At 36.9% G+C, this 22,784-nt stretch overlaps 1 protein-coding gene across 2 annotated transcripts in view; it reads left to right on the forward strand.

The window, feature by feature from the left end:
- Positions 1-10,421, forward strand: part of Zc3h13 (zinc finger CCCH-type containing 13) — a 76,864-nt gene extending 66,443 nt beyond the window's left edge. For both annotated transcript variants that reach the window (XM_010637035.3, XM_019209411.2), the window contains exons 18-19: positions 1,382-1,545; positions 9,280-10,421. In XM_010637035.3, the coding sequence (XP_010635337.1) occupies positions 1,382-1,545; positions 9,280-9,450 (335 nt within the window). In that variant the 3' untranslated portion in view covers positions 9,451-10,421. The remainder of the gene's footprint in view (positions 1-1,381; positions 1,546-9,279) is intronic.
- Positions 10,422-22,784: the final 12,363 nt, after the last annotated feature.

The following is a 22,784-nucleotide window of genomic DNA, read 5'->3' on the forward strand; positions in this document are numbered from 1 at the left end:
CTTAATCAAGTAACTCCTGTGGCCCTCAATTTCATTTATAAAGCAAGAATAAAACTCTTAAGATCTTATCTCCCCATAAAGCTGTTTTCTTCTGTGAATTTTGCTAATGTCATTTTATGTTAAAATCCACTTTGATTTTACTGTGAAATAAAATTTGACCCTTAGTGGTGACTTAGGTAAAACATAAAAGTGAAGAGTAGGTAAAACTATGAGCTGTTTATAAAAGGAAGATTTGATTATTGCTTAACAGTCAGAACAGTTTTTTTACCAAAAAATGTTGATTGTGTTAGAGAACTGATAAATGCCTCTGAATATATATTTCATATGAAATTGGACTTTGTTTACTACCATATTCAGTGTCTAATTATCTATTGTCACTAATTATGCCATTGGCCACAGCAGTGCCTAACATGTAGTATATATTCAGTAAATGCTTGTGAAATAATTGATCACTGATCTGTGTATTATTGCATTTGGTCTATTCTGGCAGCCCAACACTAAAGACAGCATACATTTACTCTGTATATAATTTAAAAAAAAAACACCTAGGCTTACCACAGAAAACTTACATGTTTGTTGAAATTGCTTTTATCTAGGTTAACTAATTGCAATACATTTATTTTCTCTTGAGCAAACTTTCCCAGTTATTTTGTACCCTTTGTTTTTCTTGTAACTATGCATTTAGTACCTTTTGAATAATACAATGCTGGGCAGTTCACAACCATAAACAGACTGGAAGTTTAGTCATGTTATACTCTCTGAGGAAGTTAACAGTTTCTCTAATTTTTTATGTATGGAAAAGGAGATGTTTTGTATGGTACTATTGTGAAAACAGAAAGGATGCCAATAAAAAGAATCTGTCCTAACCAGCAGTTTCCCTGGAAGGCCATGGCTTCAATGCAGATTTCTTCTGTTTCTGTATGTAGTGGAATAATAGTTCCTGTTTTTGTTATCATTGGTTCACTCAGACATTAATCAATCATCTGAGGAACTGCTTTTTTTTTTTCTTCATAATATCCTGGCCCAGTTATTAAGATTCTGATTCTAAAAGGCTGCTAAATTTTAAAAAGCTCTTTAGATGATTCTGATAGACTTCAGTGTTTGGGAACTAATTTTGAGTTATTGTTTATTTAAACGTTTCTTGTGTTGTATACTTACATGCTAAATTTAATTTCAGTAATTCTTTACTTGAACTTCTCATAGTCAGTAATCAGTGTGTTTAAAATTAGCAACATAACTACATGTTGAAAGTCCTTTAGAGAGAATATTGCCCTTTGTATGAAATCATTTTCACCAGTTCTGTTAAATTGTGATAAATCGTAGGCTCAAGGAGCTTTTTCTATCTTAGGAAAATGTAATACATGTTTATTTTTATTAAAAGATGCTGACGGTCTTTTTGAACATGATTTGGGAGCCCTCAATATGGCTGCATTACTACGAAAAGAAGAAAGAGCAAATCTTCTTAGTAATCTGGGACCATGTTGTAAAGCATTATGCTTCAGACGGGATTCTGCAATCCGAAAACAGCTTGTTAAAAATGAGAAGGTACTGCAGTTTGCTTAGGAAAAAAACAGTATGTTTTTCATTTGATTGGTTTAAGGTGAATTCTCATTTTACCTGTTCTTGTGAGTTTGGACTCCTAGTCTTACACATGTAAAGGAAGAATCCTATTAAAATTTCTAATACTTTTCATTTTAATATAATTATATTGATCAGTGATTATTTTGAACAACAAAATTGCCCTGAATAACAATTATTTGTTAATTGAAAACTTCATGTATAAGAAAAATATATTCTTTTTGTGAGGTATTTTACATTTGTGAAGTTTCTTTATGTAATCAAACATGTTGAAAATTTTTTCAAAGATCAACAGCAAAAAAATCACAGGTAAATGGTATTGATAGGGATAGTGTTTCCGAGGCTGTACCAAGTTGGAAGAGAGGAAAATAAATGTAAGTGATTACATACTGTATAAGCATTTACCTGAGAAGAATAAAGTTAAAAAGTAAAATTAATAACAATTAGATTTGATTTGGAAGAGATCCAGTAAGAATTTGAAAACATCTTAGTGTATAACTGTACTTTTCATATGGAGGTGGTAGTCAGCATGGGTCATATGACAAAGTTGATTCTAAAAAGTTAGAAAAATATTAACGTACTAACTTTTTTTGCGGGGGGGTGTACCGGGGAATCAAACCTTGAGCTTACGAGGCATGCAATGGCACCACTAAGCTAAATCCCCAGCCCAACATACTAACTTCTTACAGCACCATTTGAGGAAATCTAGGATTATCTTTGGATATATAACATTGCTAACCAAAAGGATATCGAATTAAAGAAAGAACCCAGGTTTGGAGGGTGGTAAATTCATAAAAAAATGAAGATTTCATCTCCAGAGATTAAAATGGAAACAGATGAATAGCAGACTTTTAAAAACTCACTTTCTGACTGTGTAATCACCATGTCTTCCCTACTTAAATGCCTGCGAAAAATTAGCTCTGACAGAGTTGCTGCAGTCATTCTTCCAGTGCCATTCTTATTTCAGTATGTATTTAAGTCTTATTCTTTTGCCAAGGTGCCTATTTCAACTTGTAGCCTTTCTCAATGGAACATTTCTCTGAGAGAATTGAGCCTCCCATTTCCTAAGCATGTGTGTAATGAATCACTGTTTCCATAAGTATCTAGAATGATACCATTTACCACCAACCTTGGCAATGAATTGAAAAATAATCATTCACTTTATTTTCTGTCTGGTTCGTTCAGATAAGAAATGCCAGTTAAAAATAATTGTATGGCTTATAACCTCTTTAGAATCCTTTAAAGAAATAGATACATTATTTACTACATTTGTTGGTTCCTCTATTGATATTGCCTCTCAAAAATTGTGACTACTAGGGCTGGGGATTTAGCTCAGTGGTTCTGCCAGCTGCCTTGCAAGCTCAAGGTTCCCAGTTTGATCCCTGGTACCAAAAAAAAAAAAAAAAAAAAAAAAAAAATTGTGACTACCAGAAACACCTCTGCAAATTTCTTATGGAGAACCATTGTTCAGAAACAGTCTGTCAGTATGAGCACAGGTAATTACAGCATGTGAAACATGATGAAAATTTTAATGGCTTATTATAAATGTCTTAAATGATCTACCTAAAGAAAATGTTAGAAGTTTTTAGATTACTCAGTGTTCGGAATACCAGCACAAGCCAGGCACAGTGGTGTGTGGCTGTAATCCCAGCGTTTTGGAGGCTGAGGCAGGAAGATTGCCCAGAATTCAAGGTCAGCCTGAACTATTAACAAAGCCCTGTATCAAACAACAATATAAATGAGTAAATAAGTAAATAATATTAACACAAAAGCCAAAGTAGGGAGAGGGACATAATTAAAGAAAAATTATTTCAGATACTAACCTTATGAAAAATCTAAGAAAAACAAAAACCTTTAAATTTTGTGTAAGTATAAAAGGAATGTGTAAAATAAGGTCATTCATTGGATTAGTGGTAAGCACTATCAGATGAATAAAAGTAGAATGCTATTGACCAATAGAGTGGCATCTGCCTCTATGTAGGAGAATGATTGTTTTAAAGTATATAAATTATAATACATCTTTGAAGAAATAAGGATATAAAAAATGGGTTTAAATCTCATTTTCATATTATAATAAAAGAAAAGTTTGCAGAAACTACAGCAAACAGTAAGAAAATAATACAAATTAGAAATTGATGAAATTGAGGATTAAAAAAATAATAAAGAAATTTGGTGAAACCAAAAGCTGGTTCTTTGAAGAAATGAATAAAATTGGTAATCTTCTAGCAAAAAAGAAAACACAAATGATCCATATCGTGAATGAAAGTAGGGATAGCACTATAAATCTTATAGATATTAAAAGGATAGTAAGGGAATACTGTGAATCAATTTATGTTTTATAAGTTTGACAATCTGTAAGAAATGGAATGAGTTCTAAAGCCACATACTACCAAAACTTAACAAATAATAGATTCTTGAATTGTCCTTTGTCTGTTGTTCTTTTCAATTAAATTTGTAGTTAAAAGCCTTTAAAAAAAAAAAAAAAAAAAAAAAAACACCTCCAGTCCAATCCTAGATGGTTCCATTGGCTCTGCCAAACATTTAAAAAAAAAAGTACACTAATTCTAAACAGTTTCTTCCAGAAAATTGAAGAGACAGTAACACTTGCCAACTCATTTTATGAATACAGCATTGAAAGATAATCACAAGACAACTGCAGATGATATCTTTCATAAAGATAAACATAAAAATTCTTAAAAATATTAGGAAATCGGTTCTAGTATATCACCATAACCAAGTATGGTTTGTCCTGTGAATGAAAGACTGTATTCTAAAATTAAAATTATTCAATATAATCCACCATATTAATAAGGAAAATGTATGATCATACACAATCAATGCAGAAAAATTATTTGCTAAAACTTAGCATTCCTTTATAATAAAAATACTCAGCAAATTGTAATTAGAAAAATTTTTACTTTATAAAGAATATCTACAAAAAAAATTGTAACTTCATAGCTAATGATAATGGCTTGAAAGTGCATACAGATTAGGAAAGGCAGAAGTAAAGATATTTTATTCATAGACAGTAGGATAACCTAGCATGTAAAGAGGCACAACTAAAGAAAAATTTCAAAAAGCTTACATTTAAATTTCTCATGAAAACCATTATTCAGGACCTTTGACTCTTATAAGAGATTCAAGGAGAACTTACCAAAAAAATTCCTAGAACCAATAAATAAGTTTGCAGGGTCACGAGATACAAAGTCAGCATATAAAAAACAATAGTACTTTGACAATACTATCAATGAGTAACTAGACACCAAAGTGTTAAAGAATTAATTTCTTTTATAGTGGCTCCCAAGAAATGAATCAATGTGACCAAAAAATACAGTGAATGTTTAATTTATTATAGTGAAGGACATGTTGCCTTAATCCCCTTCAGAATATTTCCCCCACACTTCAATATTTTCTGTCATTCTTGCCACTTTCTGTGTCCTCTCTTGCATGGTTTTAGTTGCAGTTTAATGGTTGCCTTATTGTCCTGAGTGGATTCAAAACAGTTTGACATTCGCCATAGTTTTTCATCACACTTTGTGTACTTAGGTATGAATCTAACAAAACATGTGCAGGGTCTGTGTGCCAAAAACTATAAGATTCTGATGAAAAAAATAAAGACCTAAGTAAAAGGAGAGACATACCTTTTTCATAGATGGTGAGACTTAGTATAGTTAGGATTGTGGTTCTCTCTCAGATTGACTTGCAGATTTAACAGAATTCCAACAAAAATCCAACCAGAGGTTGAACATAAAACAGCATATATGAATAGCCATTAAGACCATGTTTAACATCATTAGTCATTAGGAAATGTAAATTAAAACTGCATTGAAATACCATTAACACATTCACAAGGGCTGGAATTCTTATGGCTTACTGCAGGAAGATGGAACAGTCATGTATGTACCTCTATACTAGAACATGTTGACTACCTTTTTCAGTCGGAAACTACCATCCAGCCAACAAATCTCAACAATATCAAGTGTTGGTGAGATTGTATAGTGTTACTATGAGGTTGCACTGTATTACTGAATACAAAATGGTAGAGCCACTTGGGAAAACTTTGGTTATTTTTTATAAAATTAAATATACATTTGCTGTGTGATCCAGCAGTTTCATTACTGGTATTTAACCTAAAAAGGAAACATCTGTTTTCATATAAAAACATGTTTATACTGTTAACCATATGGATGAATCTCAAAGGGATTATGCTGAAGAAAAGAACTAATCTCAAAAGTTATGTTTTGTATTTACATGGCATTCTGGAAAAGGCGATGTTATGGTGGAAGATATATCAGTGATTGCTAGAGGTTAAATTTGGGAAGAGAATGTGAATACAAAGAGTCACTAAAGGGATTTTTTTCAGATGTAATGAGACTGGTGTATCTTGATTGTGGTCAAGGTTATATGAATTTGAGTTAAACCTCATAGCTACATGCATTAAAAAAACTAATTTTCCTGTATTACAATGACATAAAATATTTTTTTCTTTTTTATTGAGTTTATTGGTATAATCTAGATCTACAGTACAGTTACATTCAATACTGGGATTCTGTACCTTCACATGACAGGTCTTGGTTTTCATTTTTTCCCCTTGTCCCTGCCCTCCTTCCACCCCCTCCTCCCCTACCCATTAACAAACTATTTATTTCCATTTTTTTTCATTTTCTCATATTTTCTCTTTTCCCTTGTTTCCTTGCCCCTACCATTCCCCCTTTCCCTACACCTTTACCCCTTTTCTTCCCACTTCACACTCTTACCCATCCCATTAGGGATCTTGTGTACTATTATAGTTTTTCACACCAGAGAAACTATTCGGTATTTACACATGTGTGACTTATTTATTTCACTTGAGTGTATCCTCAATATGTGTCCATTTTCCTATGAATGACTAATTTCTCATTCTTTATGGCTGAGTAGTATTCCATTTTATAGAAAAACAACATCTTTATCCAGTTTCCAACAGATGGGCAGATGGGCTGTTTCCAGGTTTCAGCTATTACAAACTGTGCCGCTATGAACATTGGTGCGCATATATCACTGTGGTATGATTCTTTTAAATCTTTTGGAAAGATACCCAGCAGAAGGATGGCTGGGTCAAATGGAACCTCTAGACCTAGCTTTTTGAGGTATCTCCATATTGATTTCCATAGTGGTTGCACCAGTCTGCACTCCCACCAACAATGGAGAAAGGTTCCTTTCTCCCCACAACCCCGCCAACATTTGTTATTGGTTGATTTCTTGATAGTAGCCATTCTTTGTGGGGTGAGGTGGAATCTTCAGTGTTGTTTTCATCTGCATCTCTCAAATGACCAGTGATACGGAACATTTTTTCATATATTTACTTGCTGCTTTGTTGCACCAGTCTGCACTCCCACCAACAATGGAGAAAGGTTCCTTTCTCCCCACAACCCCGCCAACATTTGTTATTGGTTGATTTCTTGATAGTAGCCATTCTTTGTGGGGTGAGGTGGAATCTTCAGTGTTGTTTTCATCTGCATCTCTCAAATGACCAGTGATACGGAACATTTTTTCATATATTTACTTGCTGCTTTTACTTCTTTGTCTGAGAAATGTCTGTTCATTTCAGATGCCCATTTTTGAATTGGGTTTTTATATTTGGTGGGGCTGATTGTTTTGAGTTCTTCATATATTCTAGATAATAGTCCTTTGTCTGAGGAGCAGCTGGTAAAATTTTTTTCCCACATTGTAGGTTGTCTCTTAGTTCTCTTGATGGTTTCTTTTGCAGTGCAGAAGCTTTTCAATAAGATGAGATCCCAGTTGTTGATTCTTTCTGCCAGTTCCTCTGCTACTGAGGACTTATTCATAAAATCTTTTCCTATGCCAATGTCTTCAAGAGTTCTGCCTAATTTATTTTCCAGCAAGTTTAGTGTTTCTGTTTTAATATTTAGATCTTTAATCCACTTTGATTTTAATTTAGTGCATGTTGAAAGATAAGGGTCTAGTTTTATTCTAGCTTTAATCTTAGACAAGAGAAAGAAATTAAAGCAATAAAAATAGGAAGGGAAGAAGTTAAACTGTCATTATTTTCTGATGATATGATACTCTACATTGAAGACCCAAAAAACTCTACCAAAGACTTCTAGACTTAATTGACACTTTTAGCAGACTAGCTGGATACAAGGTCAATACCCAAAAATCATTAGCCTTCTTGTGCATGAATAACAGACTCACTGAGAGAGAAATTAGGGAAACAATTCCTTTTACAATAGCATCCAAAAAAATGAAGTATCCAGGAATCAGTCCAACAAAAGAAGCAAAAGACCTCTACACTGAAAACTACAGCACTCTGAAAAAAGAGATCGAAGAGGATATAAGAAAATGGAAAGATATCCCCTGCTACTGGGTAGGAAGAATCAACATAGTGAAAATGGCCATACTACCAAAACTGCTATACAATTCAATGCAATACCAATTGAAATCCCAACACAATACTTCACAGAACTAGAAAGAAGAATCCAAAAATTCATTTGGAACCATAAGAGACCTAGAATAACAAAAGCCATCCTAGGCAACAGACACATGGCAGCAGGTATAATAATTCCCAAATTGAAACTATACTACAAAGCCTCTGTGATAGAGATAGCATGGTACTGGCAAAGATACAGACCTGAGGATCAGTGGAACAGACTGGAAGACACAAAAACAACTCCAGATGTACTCAGCTAAACACAAAAACAACTCCAGATGTACTCAGCTACCATCTTTGACAAAGGAGCTGACCATCCCCACTGGAAGAATGATAGCCTCTTTAATAAATGGTGTTGGACAAACTGGATCTCGACATAAAATATTTTTTAACAAATACACAGATGTGATTTAGGAACCACTGTCATTTGTATTTGAAAATCCTGGAAAAGAAGAGAAATAGCAAAAGGTTGGAAGAATTCAAATCTTACTCTGATTTCTTTGTCCATAGGTGCAAGGAACATAACTTTCCAGAAATGCTAATGTAGCTTTAGTTACACTAATAGATATAAGTACATTTTAGTATGTGGTATATTACATGACCTACTGTCTTCTAGAGAATTTATTCCATTTTAGAGCCCAAATTTTATGAACATTACAAACCAATATGAAATGTAGAATGTTTGGCTTACAAAAGAAAATTAGAAGAAGGAAGTCATGTCTTATCTTCTAAGAATTTAAGCTTTGTTAAGTAAAAATAAGATTAAGTTAGGTTGTAACTCTGGTAGAGATTTTATTTCATCACATGGAAGAAATGATGCCATTCATCAATAGGATGTATAAATATATTTCATGTTTATTTTGTCTTTGGAAATGGTAAGTAAAACTATTCATTACTTCTTGAGAACTTTTGAGAGGATTCCTACTTTAAGCAAGAGTTAGATGGTGGAGAAGAGGATATAAAAGGAATTAAAGGTGTGTTATATACGTGTACTAACTTCCTGTGATGAATGTAACAATTATGTACTGCAAACATGTACTAATAAAAATAAAGCAAGAGGTCAAGATGCATTCCAAAGTTTTGTCTTTTAAAAGTAGGGTTACTGAGTCTGAACATATTTTATAATTTTGCTTTTAAATCCAGCAAAGCAAATTTAATATCCATTCAAAGCCAAGTACTCTTACAACTTTGGTATTGCTGATAAGGTTAATTTCCCGTTTTTTCCTTTTGTCATCTAGTTATGTACATCTTTTGTTTTTGTTTTCTTCAAATAGGGTACTGTAAAACAAGCTTACACAAATGCTCCGATGGTAGACAATGAATTATTACGATTGAGTCTTCGGTTATTTAAGCGAAAGACTACTTGCCATGCCCCAGGACATGAAAAGACTGAAGATAATAAAATGTCACAGTCCACTATGCAACAGGAACTGTGTGTGTCCTAAGACTGGAATTCAGCGTGATACTTTGGGTACTATCTTCTGTCAGCAGTGCATATTTTCCAAAGTTCAGTTTGACAAACATTATGAGACAAAAGCAGAAAAAGATTTGTCACTGTACTAAAAGAGTGAAGAACATTGATCTCTAGAGACAGTAGTTTTGACTAACTTAAGATTTTACATTAATTTTTGTACTGTACTTAATACTCATGCAAAATAATGTGAAACCATCTAGATTTAATAGTTTAGTCTGTTCTGTACCTTTTGTTAAAAGATTTTATAAAACGTCATCACCGCTCTTCCAGCTTATCAATATTTTTTATGGAATGGAACCACTGATTTATATTTTGGATCATCCATACGGAAACAGTGATTTTAACAGTGTGTTCATCAAAATAATTGCACACGTTGGAAACTAAAAAATTAAATAATTGAGTCAGCTGTTTGATCTTTTTAATTTTTGGCAGCTATCTCAAAGAATTGTACTGACAATAGCTAACTTTACTTCATTAAAACTTGTAAGTATGTTTAAGTAGTAACTTAATAAGCTGAAAAATCTGACCTGCCACTTCTCTCTTCTGACCAGTGAATACAGGACATCTTCCCCATTTTACTCCATGACATTAAGATTCTGTGATTTATTCTTACCAACTTGAACATGTGTGACATCAATAGAATATCTCATTCTTTAGTAAAGATTAAGTTGTACGGTCACTTGTTTGCAATTTTTTTTTTTTAAACCCGAAAAGGAAAAGCTATCAGCTGAACCTCAGCTTGCTATCCAAATGGTATATGGGGCTGGGGATGTAATTCAGAGGAGCATACCTTCCTCACAAGCATGTGCAAGGCCTAGGGCGGAGAGTGGGGGCGGTTGTGAAGGGGACTTTCAGAGCTGTGGGTAAAATTCTATAGCTGTCTTTTTAAATATTTTAATTTGAACCTGAACTTACCTTATTTCTTTTTTAAAAATCCCTAAACTACACAATAAACTTTTATTCATTAGTTTATTTGCTCTTTCCATTTGTATATTGAGTGCAGTGACATGTTCTGTGGGAATCTGGTTTAAAACATGAAACAAGCTTGTTTGTTTGTTTGTGGTCCTGGGGATTGAGCCCAAGAACACTGAGTTATATCCCCAGGTATATCCTCATTTATTTTGAGATAGAATCTCACTAAATTGCCCATGCTGGGCTCAAACTTGGGATTCTCCCACCTCAGCCTCCTGAGTAGCTAACATACATGTGTACCACCAGGCTCAACTAAAGGGATTGAATAATTTTCTACATGGGTCTGAAGAAATAATTTCTTAACTGTATTGAGCTATTTCCGTTCAGATTTTCAACTATGTTGTCTTGGTATGCATTTTTATGGGCTTCATAATTTTGAATAGGCAAAGGTGGAAAATAGGTGATTGAGATAATTTTAAATTGCAGTGATTGTAATGAAAGGAAGAAACAGGGCTGTGATGGGAAATAGTGGAGTGGACATTGGGGATAAGGTGTTTTGGTACCAGGGATTGAACTTGGGAACTTGTGCTTGCGAAGCAGGTGGTGGAACCACTGAGCTAAATCCCTGGCCCAAGGTACAATTTTAGAATGTAGTGGTCTTGTGAATAAGTTGAGACTTTAAATGCAGCTAGCAGGAAAGAGGATTTCAGGCAGAAAGATTAGAATGTGCAAAGGTGTGAACTAGGGAAAAGTGCAGACTGAACTATTAGTATTGCTCAGCATTGGGAAGGGATGGTGGGAGTTGGGGGGGTTTGCTAGAGAGAAGGTCTGAAACAGTGCTATTCAACAAAATGTTCTACAATGATGGAAATGCCTTTGAAGTGCACTTCCCAGAACAGTAGTCAGTAGCCTCATATGGCTGTTATTAACACTTGACATGTAGCCAATGTGACAGGAACTGAGACTTTTGTTTGACATTGAAGTAGTTATACGTGGCCCACAGCCACCATTTTGAGCAGTATCTTAGTGAAGTCTTCAAAGTGGCAAATAAGATGAGCTCATAACATTTCTGTTTTATTTTCTATGTATAGCAAATGCTACTTCTGAGTTTTACTGCAGCAGGATGACATTTCCTTTTAGAATAAATAGTGATGACTAGACAATTTAAATACACGTAGTATTGAGAACAGAAATTTACTGTTGTGCAAATAAATTGAAAATATGCAGGCTGTGAAGTTGGAATTTTGTCTGAGAGGAAAGAATAGAGAATAATGAAAATACAGATATATTTAGTCAGAAACGGCAAACAGACAAGGAAAAAGTAAGAAAATGACAAATTTATAAAGCACGTAGATGTAAACCAAATGTATTCGTGGGCCGGGGATTTTGCTCAGTGGTTCCACCACCTGCCTCACAAGCACAAGGGCCCGAGTTGGATCCCCAGTACAAAAACAAAACACACACACACACACACACACACACACACACACACACACACAGCAAATGTATTTGTAAATTTCATTTAATGAAAAACATTCAGCACCCTAGTTAAAGAAAAATTATGAAATTTCATTTTAATAAAACTACATGTAGCTTATAAGAAATTGTGCTAAAACATACAAAACCAGAATCTTGAAAGTAAAATGGGAAAAGAGATATGAACATCAAGAGAAAACTGTTCCCCATGTATTTCTTTGTTTTTGTTGTGGTCATTGTTAAGTGGCAGTTTTCTAACTATTACTACATTTGTTGGGATTCTACTTGGAAGTATTTGCTCTCCTTACCCATTTCTTTATCTAGTTGTATCATATTTACTCAAGTTCTCAGGGCTTATTAGTATCACTGGTTTCTCAAAATATCCAGGTTTTAGACTTGCAAATTAACTTCTGTGTGCATGCTTGACAATACTAAAAATTTAGTGCCACTTTAGGATCTGCTACTATTGTATTTCTGCTTTGTTTGTATTCTTTACTCTTAGATTTGGGTCTTTATTATATGCCAAAATTTTATTTGCAGAACTGTTTATAGAAGAAAATTGGGATCTAAGATGCTCTTGCCTCCTCCAGAAGCAAGTTTTATGTGCTTATCCAGGTCAACCCGGTGACTGGAGTCTGAGCTGTAGTTTATTGGTCTGGATGATCTAGCCTGGTTCCCCAGAGAACAAATTTAATTTTTTTCTTCATCTCCATTTCATTTAGTTTTTATTTCTGCATTTCATTTACTGAGTTTCCCACAGTATTTATTTTTCTTAATACTTTGCTAAGTTCAGGTATCTTTCCTATCATTTTCGCACCATCTCTTCCTTGACTTGTATTTTGTTTTGTTGATTTTCTTTAAGGAGGCAACTGAATCACTGTATTTTAGCATTCATGGTAAAATGTTTTCCTCTGTTATGCAATGTTTTTCAGGTGGCAAATGTTTAATCATTTTTGCTCATTTCTCAAGTTTTTTTAATGATATTTTTGTATCAGTCTCATGACAGTTTTTCTTGATTACTCATGTATTTGCAGGAAATCCAGGCTATGGTAGCCTTTCATATTCCATAATCATGTTTATCATCTATCTCTTCAGCTAATGCCTCAGAACTTCCTTTAGTAAATAGGGCCTCTTCCTATGTCTTCTGGTATAGGTCTGCCTCTTCTTCCCTGAACCAAACTGGATCCTGGAGGGCTTCCACAGCTAGCCTTGCTCTCCTCCGCCCTTAATTGTGAACACAGAATATATCACATTTGCTGCTTTGAGGGAATGAGAGGGGAAACTTCACATTCAGAAAAGTGATTTTTGCTGAGCTCTGCTACTGCTGGCTCACTCTTCTCACTACTCTTCCTTCTTTCTCTGCCCAGTACCACTACTACGTCTCAGCTGTTTGGGCAGCCCTTCTATTTTGGCATCCTAGTTTCAGTTGAAATAGAATTGATGGAACTTCTTACAGTCTCTTTGTTGGTTGTTTACAATTTCTAGCAGAAAGACAGTGAACAGATTTATGCGTGTTCCTCCTGAAGTCCTTTCCACTGACATTTAATCCAGTGATCACGTAATATCAGCTGTGTATTCCTATCAGCATACATGCTTAGATTAAAAACTCATGATGAACTAATACTTGGAGTAATATCAATATAGAGCAAAGGTTAGTTCATTTCTTTGACATCATCCTGGTGCATTAGAATCCTACACTCTGTTCCTATTTCCTTTGCCATAACCATATCACTTGGCCACCCCTAACAGCAAAGGAAGCTGGGAAATTGGGTATTTCACTTTTCTAGATTCTATATTAGAAATGACCAGAGGAGATAAGGGTTGGATATAGATAGGCGTTAGGTTTGCCAACAAGAGCACTGTCTCTTCCACAATTTCACTGGTGAGTTGAAACACTGGTAAGAAACAGTTTAGGCCTGTTGAGGCCAACTTCATGGGACTAATGTGCTATCGTTTCTCAAAATTGTGCGTGCCCACACCTCAGTAAGTTTGGCTTCCTTTTTAAAAACATACTCAAAAAATAAGATATTTAAAAATCAGGTACTGTAAATTGCATTTCATGGCCTTTAAATATGCAACATCACAGTCCATCTAAACCCAACAGTAGTTCATTCTTGCATAATCAATGACTGAGGACAAAACATCCCTCAATTTGTATAAGATACTTCCTTGGCACATTCAGGCAAAACAGAGAATTTTATTTTTGATCTCCAAAATGTGATAAGAATTGCAGGAGAATGAATGATAATTATTATTTTAAAGTACATTCAGCTTGGAAACTGACAAAGTAATACAAAGATTTCAACTAATATGAAATCTTAGGTCTTAACGTCTTTATTGGACCATCCAACAGCTTACTGGCTGCTACTTATTACTTGAACACTTTGTTTCAGCTCCATATTCCTAATCTATGCTCGGCACTGTTACCAGAATACTCTGTAAATCATCCTAAAACCCAGATGTGATTAACAAGGTTTTTAGCTGGGGTCCTGGCACAGTCAAGCTATCTAAACATAAGCCAATTGACCTCTCTGTTGCTTTCTTACTCCAAAGTTAAGGATTGGGTTGTAGCTTGTTTTAAGTTTGTAGGACTTTTTCTCTCACTTCTGCTTCAAAAATCTGGATTTTGCATGGAATAAAGTCCAAACACACTGCCTGATCAGTGAAGGTCCTTCACAGTCTAACCCAAAATGAACTTTTAGCCACATCAACATCCTACCACTTTTCTTTCCTGTGTGTGCACATCTTCTATGAGGCTCTGAAGCTCTTTTTTGTTTGTTTGGTTGGTTTTTGTTTTGTTTTGTTTTTGAGACAGGGTCTCACTATGTAATGGAGTCTGACCTTCTCTAACAACGATCCTCCTGCTTCAGCCACTTGAGTGGCAGGATTACAGGTTTACAGGCGTGCATCACCACACCCACTGGCTCTGAGCTCTTCTAATGCCTCTGCGCTGTAGACATTGTTTGCTGCAGCTTGTGGGGCTGAAGGGTCCATGGAGTGAGAACCATGGGGGATGGAGAAAAAGAGATACAAAAGAACAAAGAGATACAAAGCTAGGGCCAGGTGGAGCCTCACTCCTGATGGGAGAAAATGTCTGCCGGGCAATTGCAGTGCTTTTATTTAGTGTAGAGATAAGGGAAGCACAGAGGGAGGTAAAAGGGGCTGGTCTGTAACCAGAGCCAAGAAAGTAGCTAAAGTCTACTGGACATCATGCTTTCATGGTTTTATGGGGAATGGACATATCATGTCCCTCAGCACAGGGCCCTGCCTCATTGGAGGGAGGAGGCGAGTTAGGCCCGGCCATAGCTCTCCCAGCAATTGTGTCATACCCACTTGAGAGTGTCCGTGGCAGGCAGTGCCCTTCACACCATCAGTTTCCTTAGGAATGGTGAATTCTGCCTCTGATTTGAATGCCACGTCCTCCCCAGCCCCTCCTTCAGTGCCTCCTTTCCCTTTCAAGTTTGTGCTTGTGCTTGGGATACATCAAAAGTCACTTCTTCAATGGAACTTTTCTCATTCCAAACTGTTTTGCCTATTATAGCTGCCTCTAACAGTGCATTATATTATATCATCTATATCTAGATTAGTTGGTTGTATATATGTCCAGCTTGGTTTTTAAACCACTGTTAAAAGATAAACTATGGCACATTAACATTTAAACAGTTTACTTGAGCAGTTAACAATCCCTGAATTGGACATCTCAAAATGGGAAATCTTAAAAAGCCTTCCATTGCCTCAGAAGGAAACACAGATCATACTTTTAATTAGTAGCAGGTTAAGGATCAGCAGTTTGTCCTTGTCCTTATGGTGGTTTCTGTGTCAAGTTCTCTGTATCTTTTTTTTTTTTTTTTTTTTGGTATGAGGGCTTGAACTCAGGCCCTTGTGCTTGTCAGGCAGGTGTGGCACAACTGAACTACATCCCCAGCCCTCTACATATTATTTTTTCGTGTCAAGTTTTGTCTGTAGTAATGGGGGAAAAATGGACAAAATGATTGGAAACAACAATTATTTTAAAATTAAATACAAGACAGTTTTTATACTGATGGCTACAATCATTGTGCTTGTCAGGCAGGTGTGGCACAACTGAACTACATCCCCAGCCCTCTACATATTATTTTTTCGTGTCAAGTTTTGTCTGTAGTAATGGGGGAAAAATGGACAAAATGATTGGAAACAACAATTATTTTAAAATTAAATACAAGACAGTTTTTATACTGATGGCTACAATCACATCTCAATTTTTACCTCCATATTACTTACTGTATCAGGTACCCCACAGATAATGACAATTCTTTCTGTACACTACCATCTCCAATGCAGTATTTATTAATTCATTGCAAGTGTCACAAATCATGAAGAGCAACTGAAGGTAGCAATAACCTTTGTAAAAAATGTCACTGTGGTTGATCGGCTGCCTAGAACATCATCCACTACTACAGATTTAGTTTATGAAGTTAACTAGCAAACTTGTAACCCACCACCAATGAACAGGGTAAGGAGATTATTGCTTAATTAACCTTTGTATTGTGCTATAAGAATGTTAAATGAGTTCATCTTTGAATTTGATTGTAGAGAAAATGAACTCCCTAGAGTGCAAATGTGATCACGCTTCCTATTAAAATTACCCATGTGACCCAGGAGCGTAGTTAGTCATTTTGAAGTTAAAAAGGCCAACAGATAATTTTGAAACAGCATCATGACATTTCTGTTGGCTACATGTGAGACATTATTGCCATCTCTCCTGAAGCTCTTTGCTAAATCCTTTGGAATAGAATCATATTACCATTCTTAAATAGATACTGGTTTTATTTTCAATCAAGAATCCTCAGGGTATAGCATAAATTAAACTTGGAGCACTTATCTTTAACAAGCAGACATTGGCAAAGATGGGAAATAGAACACATGCCAGTAGTTACTAGTGTTCAATCAAGAATCTGCTCTATTAAAAAAGTTTTCATATAATGTATAATTTTAATATGATTAAATGAGAGAACGATCATGCTTCGATTAGCATGTGCATGCAAAATGGGGACATTCCATGTTCTCTGCTGTGGCTTTCATCTGGATTTCATGGAGAGATCAGGACCTGGAGATTTTGGCTGGTCCAGGCTTATACCAGCAGTCCAAGGTTACTGGCAGCTAGTTAATCAATAGAGCATGTCCCAGGACTGTTTTGCTGTTTTCTTTCCCTGACGAAAAGTGAAACAAGCTGAATATTAACAAAGCACAAAAGTGAGATGTCAACTCTCCAAAGGGACAAAGGGCAGGGGAACTCCTGGGCCCCAACTCAGGACATAAAAGTGTGGCTTGTACTCTCCCCCCTCATTCTTCCAAACAACTGCATCATCCTCAAAAACCAGGTACATCATTAAAGCCAAGGAACGCTTATAGCTTTTCTAAGAATAAATTAGTTGAAAAAATAGAACTTTGGGATCATCATAGAGGGATAGAAGACAAACTCCCAGGCTTTTAAACCTATTACTTATTAAAAATATGATTTGCATTTTTTTCTGAGGTGGTCAAGGACTTTTCTTTTGCTTTGAAGAAAAAAAAAAGTAGCTCTTTACTCAGGCCTATGGATGTCTAATAGGTAACTAAAAACAGGATAAAGCTTGGTATTTCTGCCTTCATTTTGTATCTGGCTCCTTCATTACCTTAAAACTTTGAGTCAGATCCCTGCTCAACTCTGCCTGGAGGTGGGTTAGTCATCAGGCGGCAAAGTCTGTCTAAAACTGGTGATTCAATGTTTATTGTCCCTAAATTTACCTAACTTATCCCCCTTCCAAACTGAGGGCACCAAGGTAAGAGATTTTCAGGGACATTCAACTACCAACCCTGACTCCCTAGAACAGGCACCTCAAAGTCTCTAATCATTGCCTTAAATTTGTAAGTCATCCAGGAACCCAAGCCTGCCCTGCCATCACCAAGCAGGAACAATCTGTCCAGGGAAATGGAAGTGGCTTCAGCCTTAAGGACTGCTCCTGAGCTTGGAAACTCAGCTGAGGTAATATCTGGCCTACCTCAGGAAACCCTTAAAAACTTTTGCCTTTTTCTTTGTTTAGGGACCAGTCTGATCTTTGTCAGACCTGTGTCCCTTTTAGCAACTCAAGGTAAAATGCTTTTCCTATTTTCTCTTACTTTTCTTTGTTAAGGAACCAGCCTGTTCTCTGTCAAAATTGTTCCACTTCAGGCTTTCCTTCTGAAGCTGAGGTCTCCCTGCATTTTCTCTTATTTCCAATTAAAGATTTTGCCTCATTTTAAATTTCCATTATCACTGAAGGAACCACCTACTGTATAGCCCATGGGAAAAGGACTGTGCTGTCTGGGTGGGGGACATGCGGGGAAGAAGACTTCCTGATCCTTCCACAAGAAGGAATAATGGATTTGGTGCTGTCTGCGTCTCTGCTTCCTTCTGCTGACAGAGGTGCCTGTTCCTGGAGTGACCATTAATACCATCCTGTTTCTCCAACCCACACTCCAAAAACCATCTGTGCGAAAATTCCTTTCTGTCTTTATCCGTCTATGTGGGCAGAGAAAATTTCTCTGTTTATGATAGGTAGGAGGCATTTCCTTGATCTTAAATGTGTTTTATATACACAAATTGGAAGTTATTTTAATTAGGAAAATGTTTTCTTCCTGCTGTTCATGCATGTTGAGTAAGCCTTTTTGGTAATTTAACTGTGGGAATAGCTTAAATAGTGAGAATTGAAACAAACCCACTGAGCATAAGTAATAACTGACTTTGATGACTTTAACAATGGGTTCATAAAATACATTAAAATATAAGTAAATAATGAACTCTGAAATCTACATACATATTTACATGGTAGATGAGATGGTTTAAGACTTACTCATTTGGAAACAGTTTTAAACATTGAAAATTATAAGCTAAAAATATTGTGTGAAAAATTGAATCAAGGCCAGGTGTGATTGTGAACACCTGTAATCCCAGCACTCAGGAGGCTGAGCCAGGAGGATCACTGTGAGTTTGAGACCAGCCTGGGCTACATAGTTCCAGAGCAGTCTGAACTACATAGTGAGACCCTGTCCCAAAAAACAAAACAACAACAAAAAATTGAATCAAAAAGACTTCAACCTTATTCATAAATAAATTGAAATTATAATTTTATTTAAATGAATATCCCTGACCCCGATACCCGCCCCCCAAAAAAACCAAAAGCAAAAACAAAAACAAAATAAATGAATATCCCTGATGCCAAGGACTTTAGGGAAAATGCTGAAACTTGATTCGTTGGTTATTTCATAGCTCAGATATTAATGTCCTATGCATATTGTTATTTTCCTTAGAGACACTTTAGAGACATTTTCCTATCATACTTGGAACTATAATTTATTGATATATATTAGAGAAATGAGAGTTTAACAGGTAACTACTAGTATCAGTTGGCTAACATTCCTATGATTATAGTGATTTTATATAATTCTGGGAATTTGGTTGAAGTGTTACAATTTACCTATGCCTTAACCTTTGTGTTCCTGATGAGGCCTGCTGCAAAGAGCCACTCTCTGACAGTGGCATAGCTAACTCTCAGAGATATATCGCCGTGTTTATTTACAATGTAGCCAGTTGCAGGCTCATCAGATTTTTATCTTTTGCCCCATGAATGATCGAAGCTGTTTGTTCTATTAAAACATAAACTGCACACTAAAGAGTCTCTTGGAGCAGATAGTAATTCGTGAAAGCAGTTCAGTGAAAGTGTAAATGGAGGCAGAAGGGGGAAACATTTCTAGGGTGTTCTCAGGAGCATGACAAAGAAAATATTTGACCGCTTAATGTGCAAAGTCCCTGGTTAGGTTAGTTGACCTCATAGGTCAAGCTTAATTTTTGTTTTACTATTAATGTGATGTGGTGGATTAACTAATGGTTAACTTAGGACACCCAGCTGAACTGAGTGTGGGTCTGGGCAAGGAAGACCCACCTGAGGATTGTTGCCAATAGCATAGAAGAACTGAAGGAGAAGACTGCATGCTGTTGAAGCTTCTTGGAGAAGCTTGCCACACTGATACAAACTTGGCCCTTCTCATTGGAGAAAGAGCTCAGGGCCTCGCTGTAATTTGGGATGGCTGCTGTTCGCTTTGGGGTAGCTCTCCACTCTTCATTTTCAGCATCTCTTCCTGGATCCAGCGCAGGTCCCTCAGCCTATGGCACAGATCCTCTACCCCACTGGTGCAGACTTTTTACCTTCCACACTGGCCTTTGGGCCTTCCCAGTGCAGATCCTTGGTAAGAACTTCCACAAGACATTGCTATGGGCTTTAGACCTTCAGCTGGTCTCGTGCGGGACATTGCCATCGCATATAGGGCCTCAGCTGGATTCTTCGATCTCTAGTATGCAGACAGATCTCTTACACTCTTCTACATTTGAGTTTCTCAGTGGATGTATCAGTCACTAGATACAACTAGAGAAACAGATATAACACAAGATATATAGATACATGTGAGAATTTACAAGATTGGCTTACAATGGCCAACCACAGTGTCAAATGAGGTGGAGTCCAGAGGGCCCATCTGCACACTGGAGACCGAAGGATTCAGTTAAAGTTCTGCAGCTCACTGCAGTGAGCTGTGGGAGTCTGTATCGCGGTCTGTATCAGGAGGCTGATGGGCCTATGTCAGAAGGCATACTGTTTACACTGGAAGGCAAAGATTGGAGCTCTTCCAAAGGAACAGAAATATCCCTGTCCTTCCTCATTTCCTTTTATAACAATCAGGCAAGCAGCAGCCCTAGGGTGCACAATTTCTCCCATGCCCTAAGAAGTAAATGCTGAGCCGATTTAGTTGAGCTTCTCTTAGCCAAACTTCTCAAGTTGACACAATTGCTCCACCATTACAGGTGTGTATTATACTCCTTCACATCATATATCCTGTATTAAATCTATTCCTTTGCAAACCCTGACTACAACACATGAAACTGAGTTTTCAGTTGCTTGTATAGCCTAATGGACTCCTGATTAATTGTTTTAAAGTCCCCACTGACCAATCTGGACTAAATATCTACTGACTTTAGTTAATCCCCCCCACATCTACCTCTAGATTTTGACTCACCATTAAGCTTAAAGAACAGAACATCCCCTCCTGAGAATTGGCTGAGCACAAGGAAAAACCTTCCCTAGCCAACTCTCCCATCACATCACCTGTCCTCTTGAGCCTTATTTGATCTTCCTATAAAAGTTCTCTTTGCATGGCTTTTGAGATACAGGTCTTATGATCAGAGTCTTGCCCCATCACAATAGTCCCTCTCCTTTTACTGCAATAACTCACCTCTTTTCAAATAAAGTCTGTCCTTACTAGCTAGGTCATGATTTGTGTTTACTTGACACAGTTTGGGTTAAAATACTACTCCAAGTCTGTGTTATCCAGAGACCGAGGGAGCCCTTTTAGATATGAGGAAAGGATACTGGAAGCACCTAGCCGAGGCCACAGTGGTGGAGAGGGACACTTCTTATCCTTGAGCACATAGCCTGCGTCATCCCACCAGCTTACAATGTAGAGAGATGGAGGCTCCTTTCCAGGTCCAGCACTACTGAATCCACAGAGCCTCGATACTTTTTCTCCTTATTTATCTGCCACCCAGACCCACTAGATCTGACTTCTGACCTTGACCTTGACAGAGTGGGGGCATCACAAGCCAGAAGGAGCCCAACCCACAGGTCATTGCTTCAGAAGAGAGATACTTGACCAATGTACTAAACCACTGGGACTTGCAGTCATGACTGCAAAGTATCTGTCTTGACTAATAATCATGGGCCAGAAACTACTCTTCTTGATTTAAGCTGAAAAAGAATTTATGGAAAGATGTTAGGGTGCCAGAGAATCAGGATTGAAATTGTGCACCAGAAGGAGAACTGCAGGCTGCAAGGTTGCTCCCATTCCGAGGCTCCACCGTACACCTGGGGTGGCCCCTGCAGCTTGCCCTGCACTTGCAAGGCTTGGTGTGCTCTGACGAGCCCAGCAGAATGGCGGCTGTGTGGCACCTGCTTCTTCCTTCCCTTTCTCCTCGCCTGTGAGCTCTGATTGGGGGAACATAGTCACATGGAGAGAGGCTGGGAAAGTGAGGGCCCACTTCACTTTGAGGAAGTACACTTACATAAGGTAGAAGAGAACCCCAAATGGCAGAAGCTTATTCAGAGATACTGAGTCAAAAGAAGGAAAAATATCCACCGCAGTTGAAGTTCATGTTCCCAGGCCAGGTGTGGTGGTGCATGCCTGTACTCACAGCACTCTGGGACCCTGGGTAAGGAAGACTGAAAGAACAAGCTCAGCTTTGGTGATTTAGCAATGGAGTGAGAAAATAAAAACATACACAACATGAAAAAATGGCTAGGTATGTGTAGCCCAGTGACTCAGTGTGAAGAAGGCTCTTGGTTCAGTCCCTAGTACCAAAAACAAAACAATATTCTCTAAATTCTAATATGTTCACAAAAATATGTCTGTGGTCTTTGGCCTTGAAAGTCAGTTTGTCTAGATATATAGTCTTGTCTCACATTTCCACTTTTGGGGTGTTTTAAATTCACTACCTGTTACCTTCTGACAGAAAACGTTGTTGTTCAACATCTGATGTTAGTCTTGGGTTCTTCCCTTTCAGAGACTTGTTTGATAGTCTTGGATAAGTGTGTGATTGTAGGAATAACCTTGGCAAGTTTGAGAGGCGGGGGCTCCATCTTTATTGCTCTGTTGAGAGCTATGATGGGTAAGAGATTTAATGTCTTTGTGCCTTGACTGTAAAACGGATACAAATACCACCTGGGGCTGTTATGTGTCTTGGATCAGGTCTTGTGTTTAAAGGACCCCAGTCTTTCAAGTAAAGCCAGATATAACAACAGCTATATTTGGAATAATTCTTGATTCTGTAAAAAAAAAAAAAAAAAAAAAAACCAAAAGTTTTAGGGGCTAAAA

This window comes from Fukomys damarensis, unplaced genomic scaffold (genome assembly GCF_012274545.1).
Source record: "Fukomys damarensis isolate Sample0158 unplaced genomic scaffold, DMR_v1.0_HiC HiC_scaffold_38, whole genome shotgun sequence".
Taxonomy (NCBI): domain Eukaryota; kingdom Metazoa; phylum Chordata; class Mammalia; order Rodentia; family Bathyergidae; genus Fukomys; species Fukomys damarensis.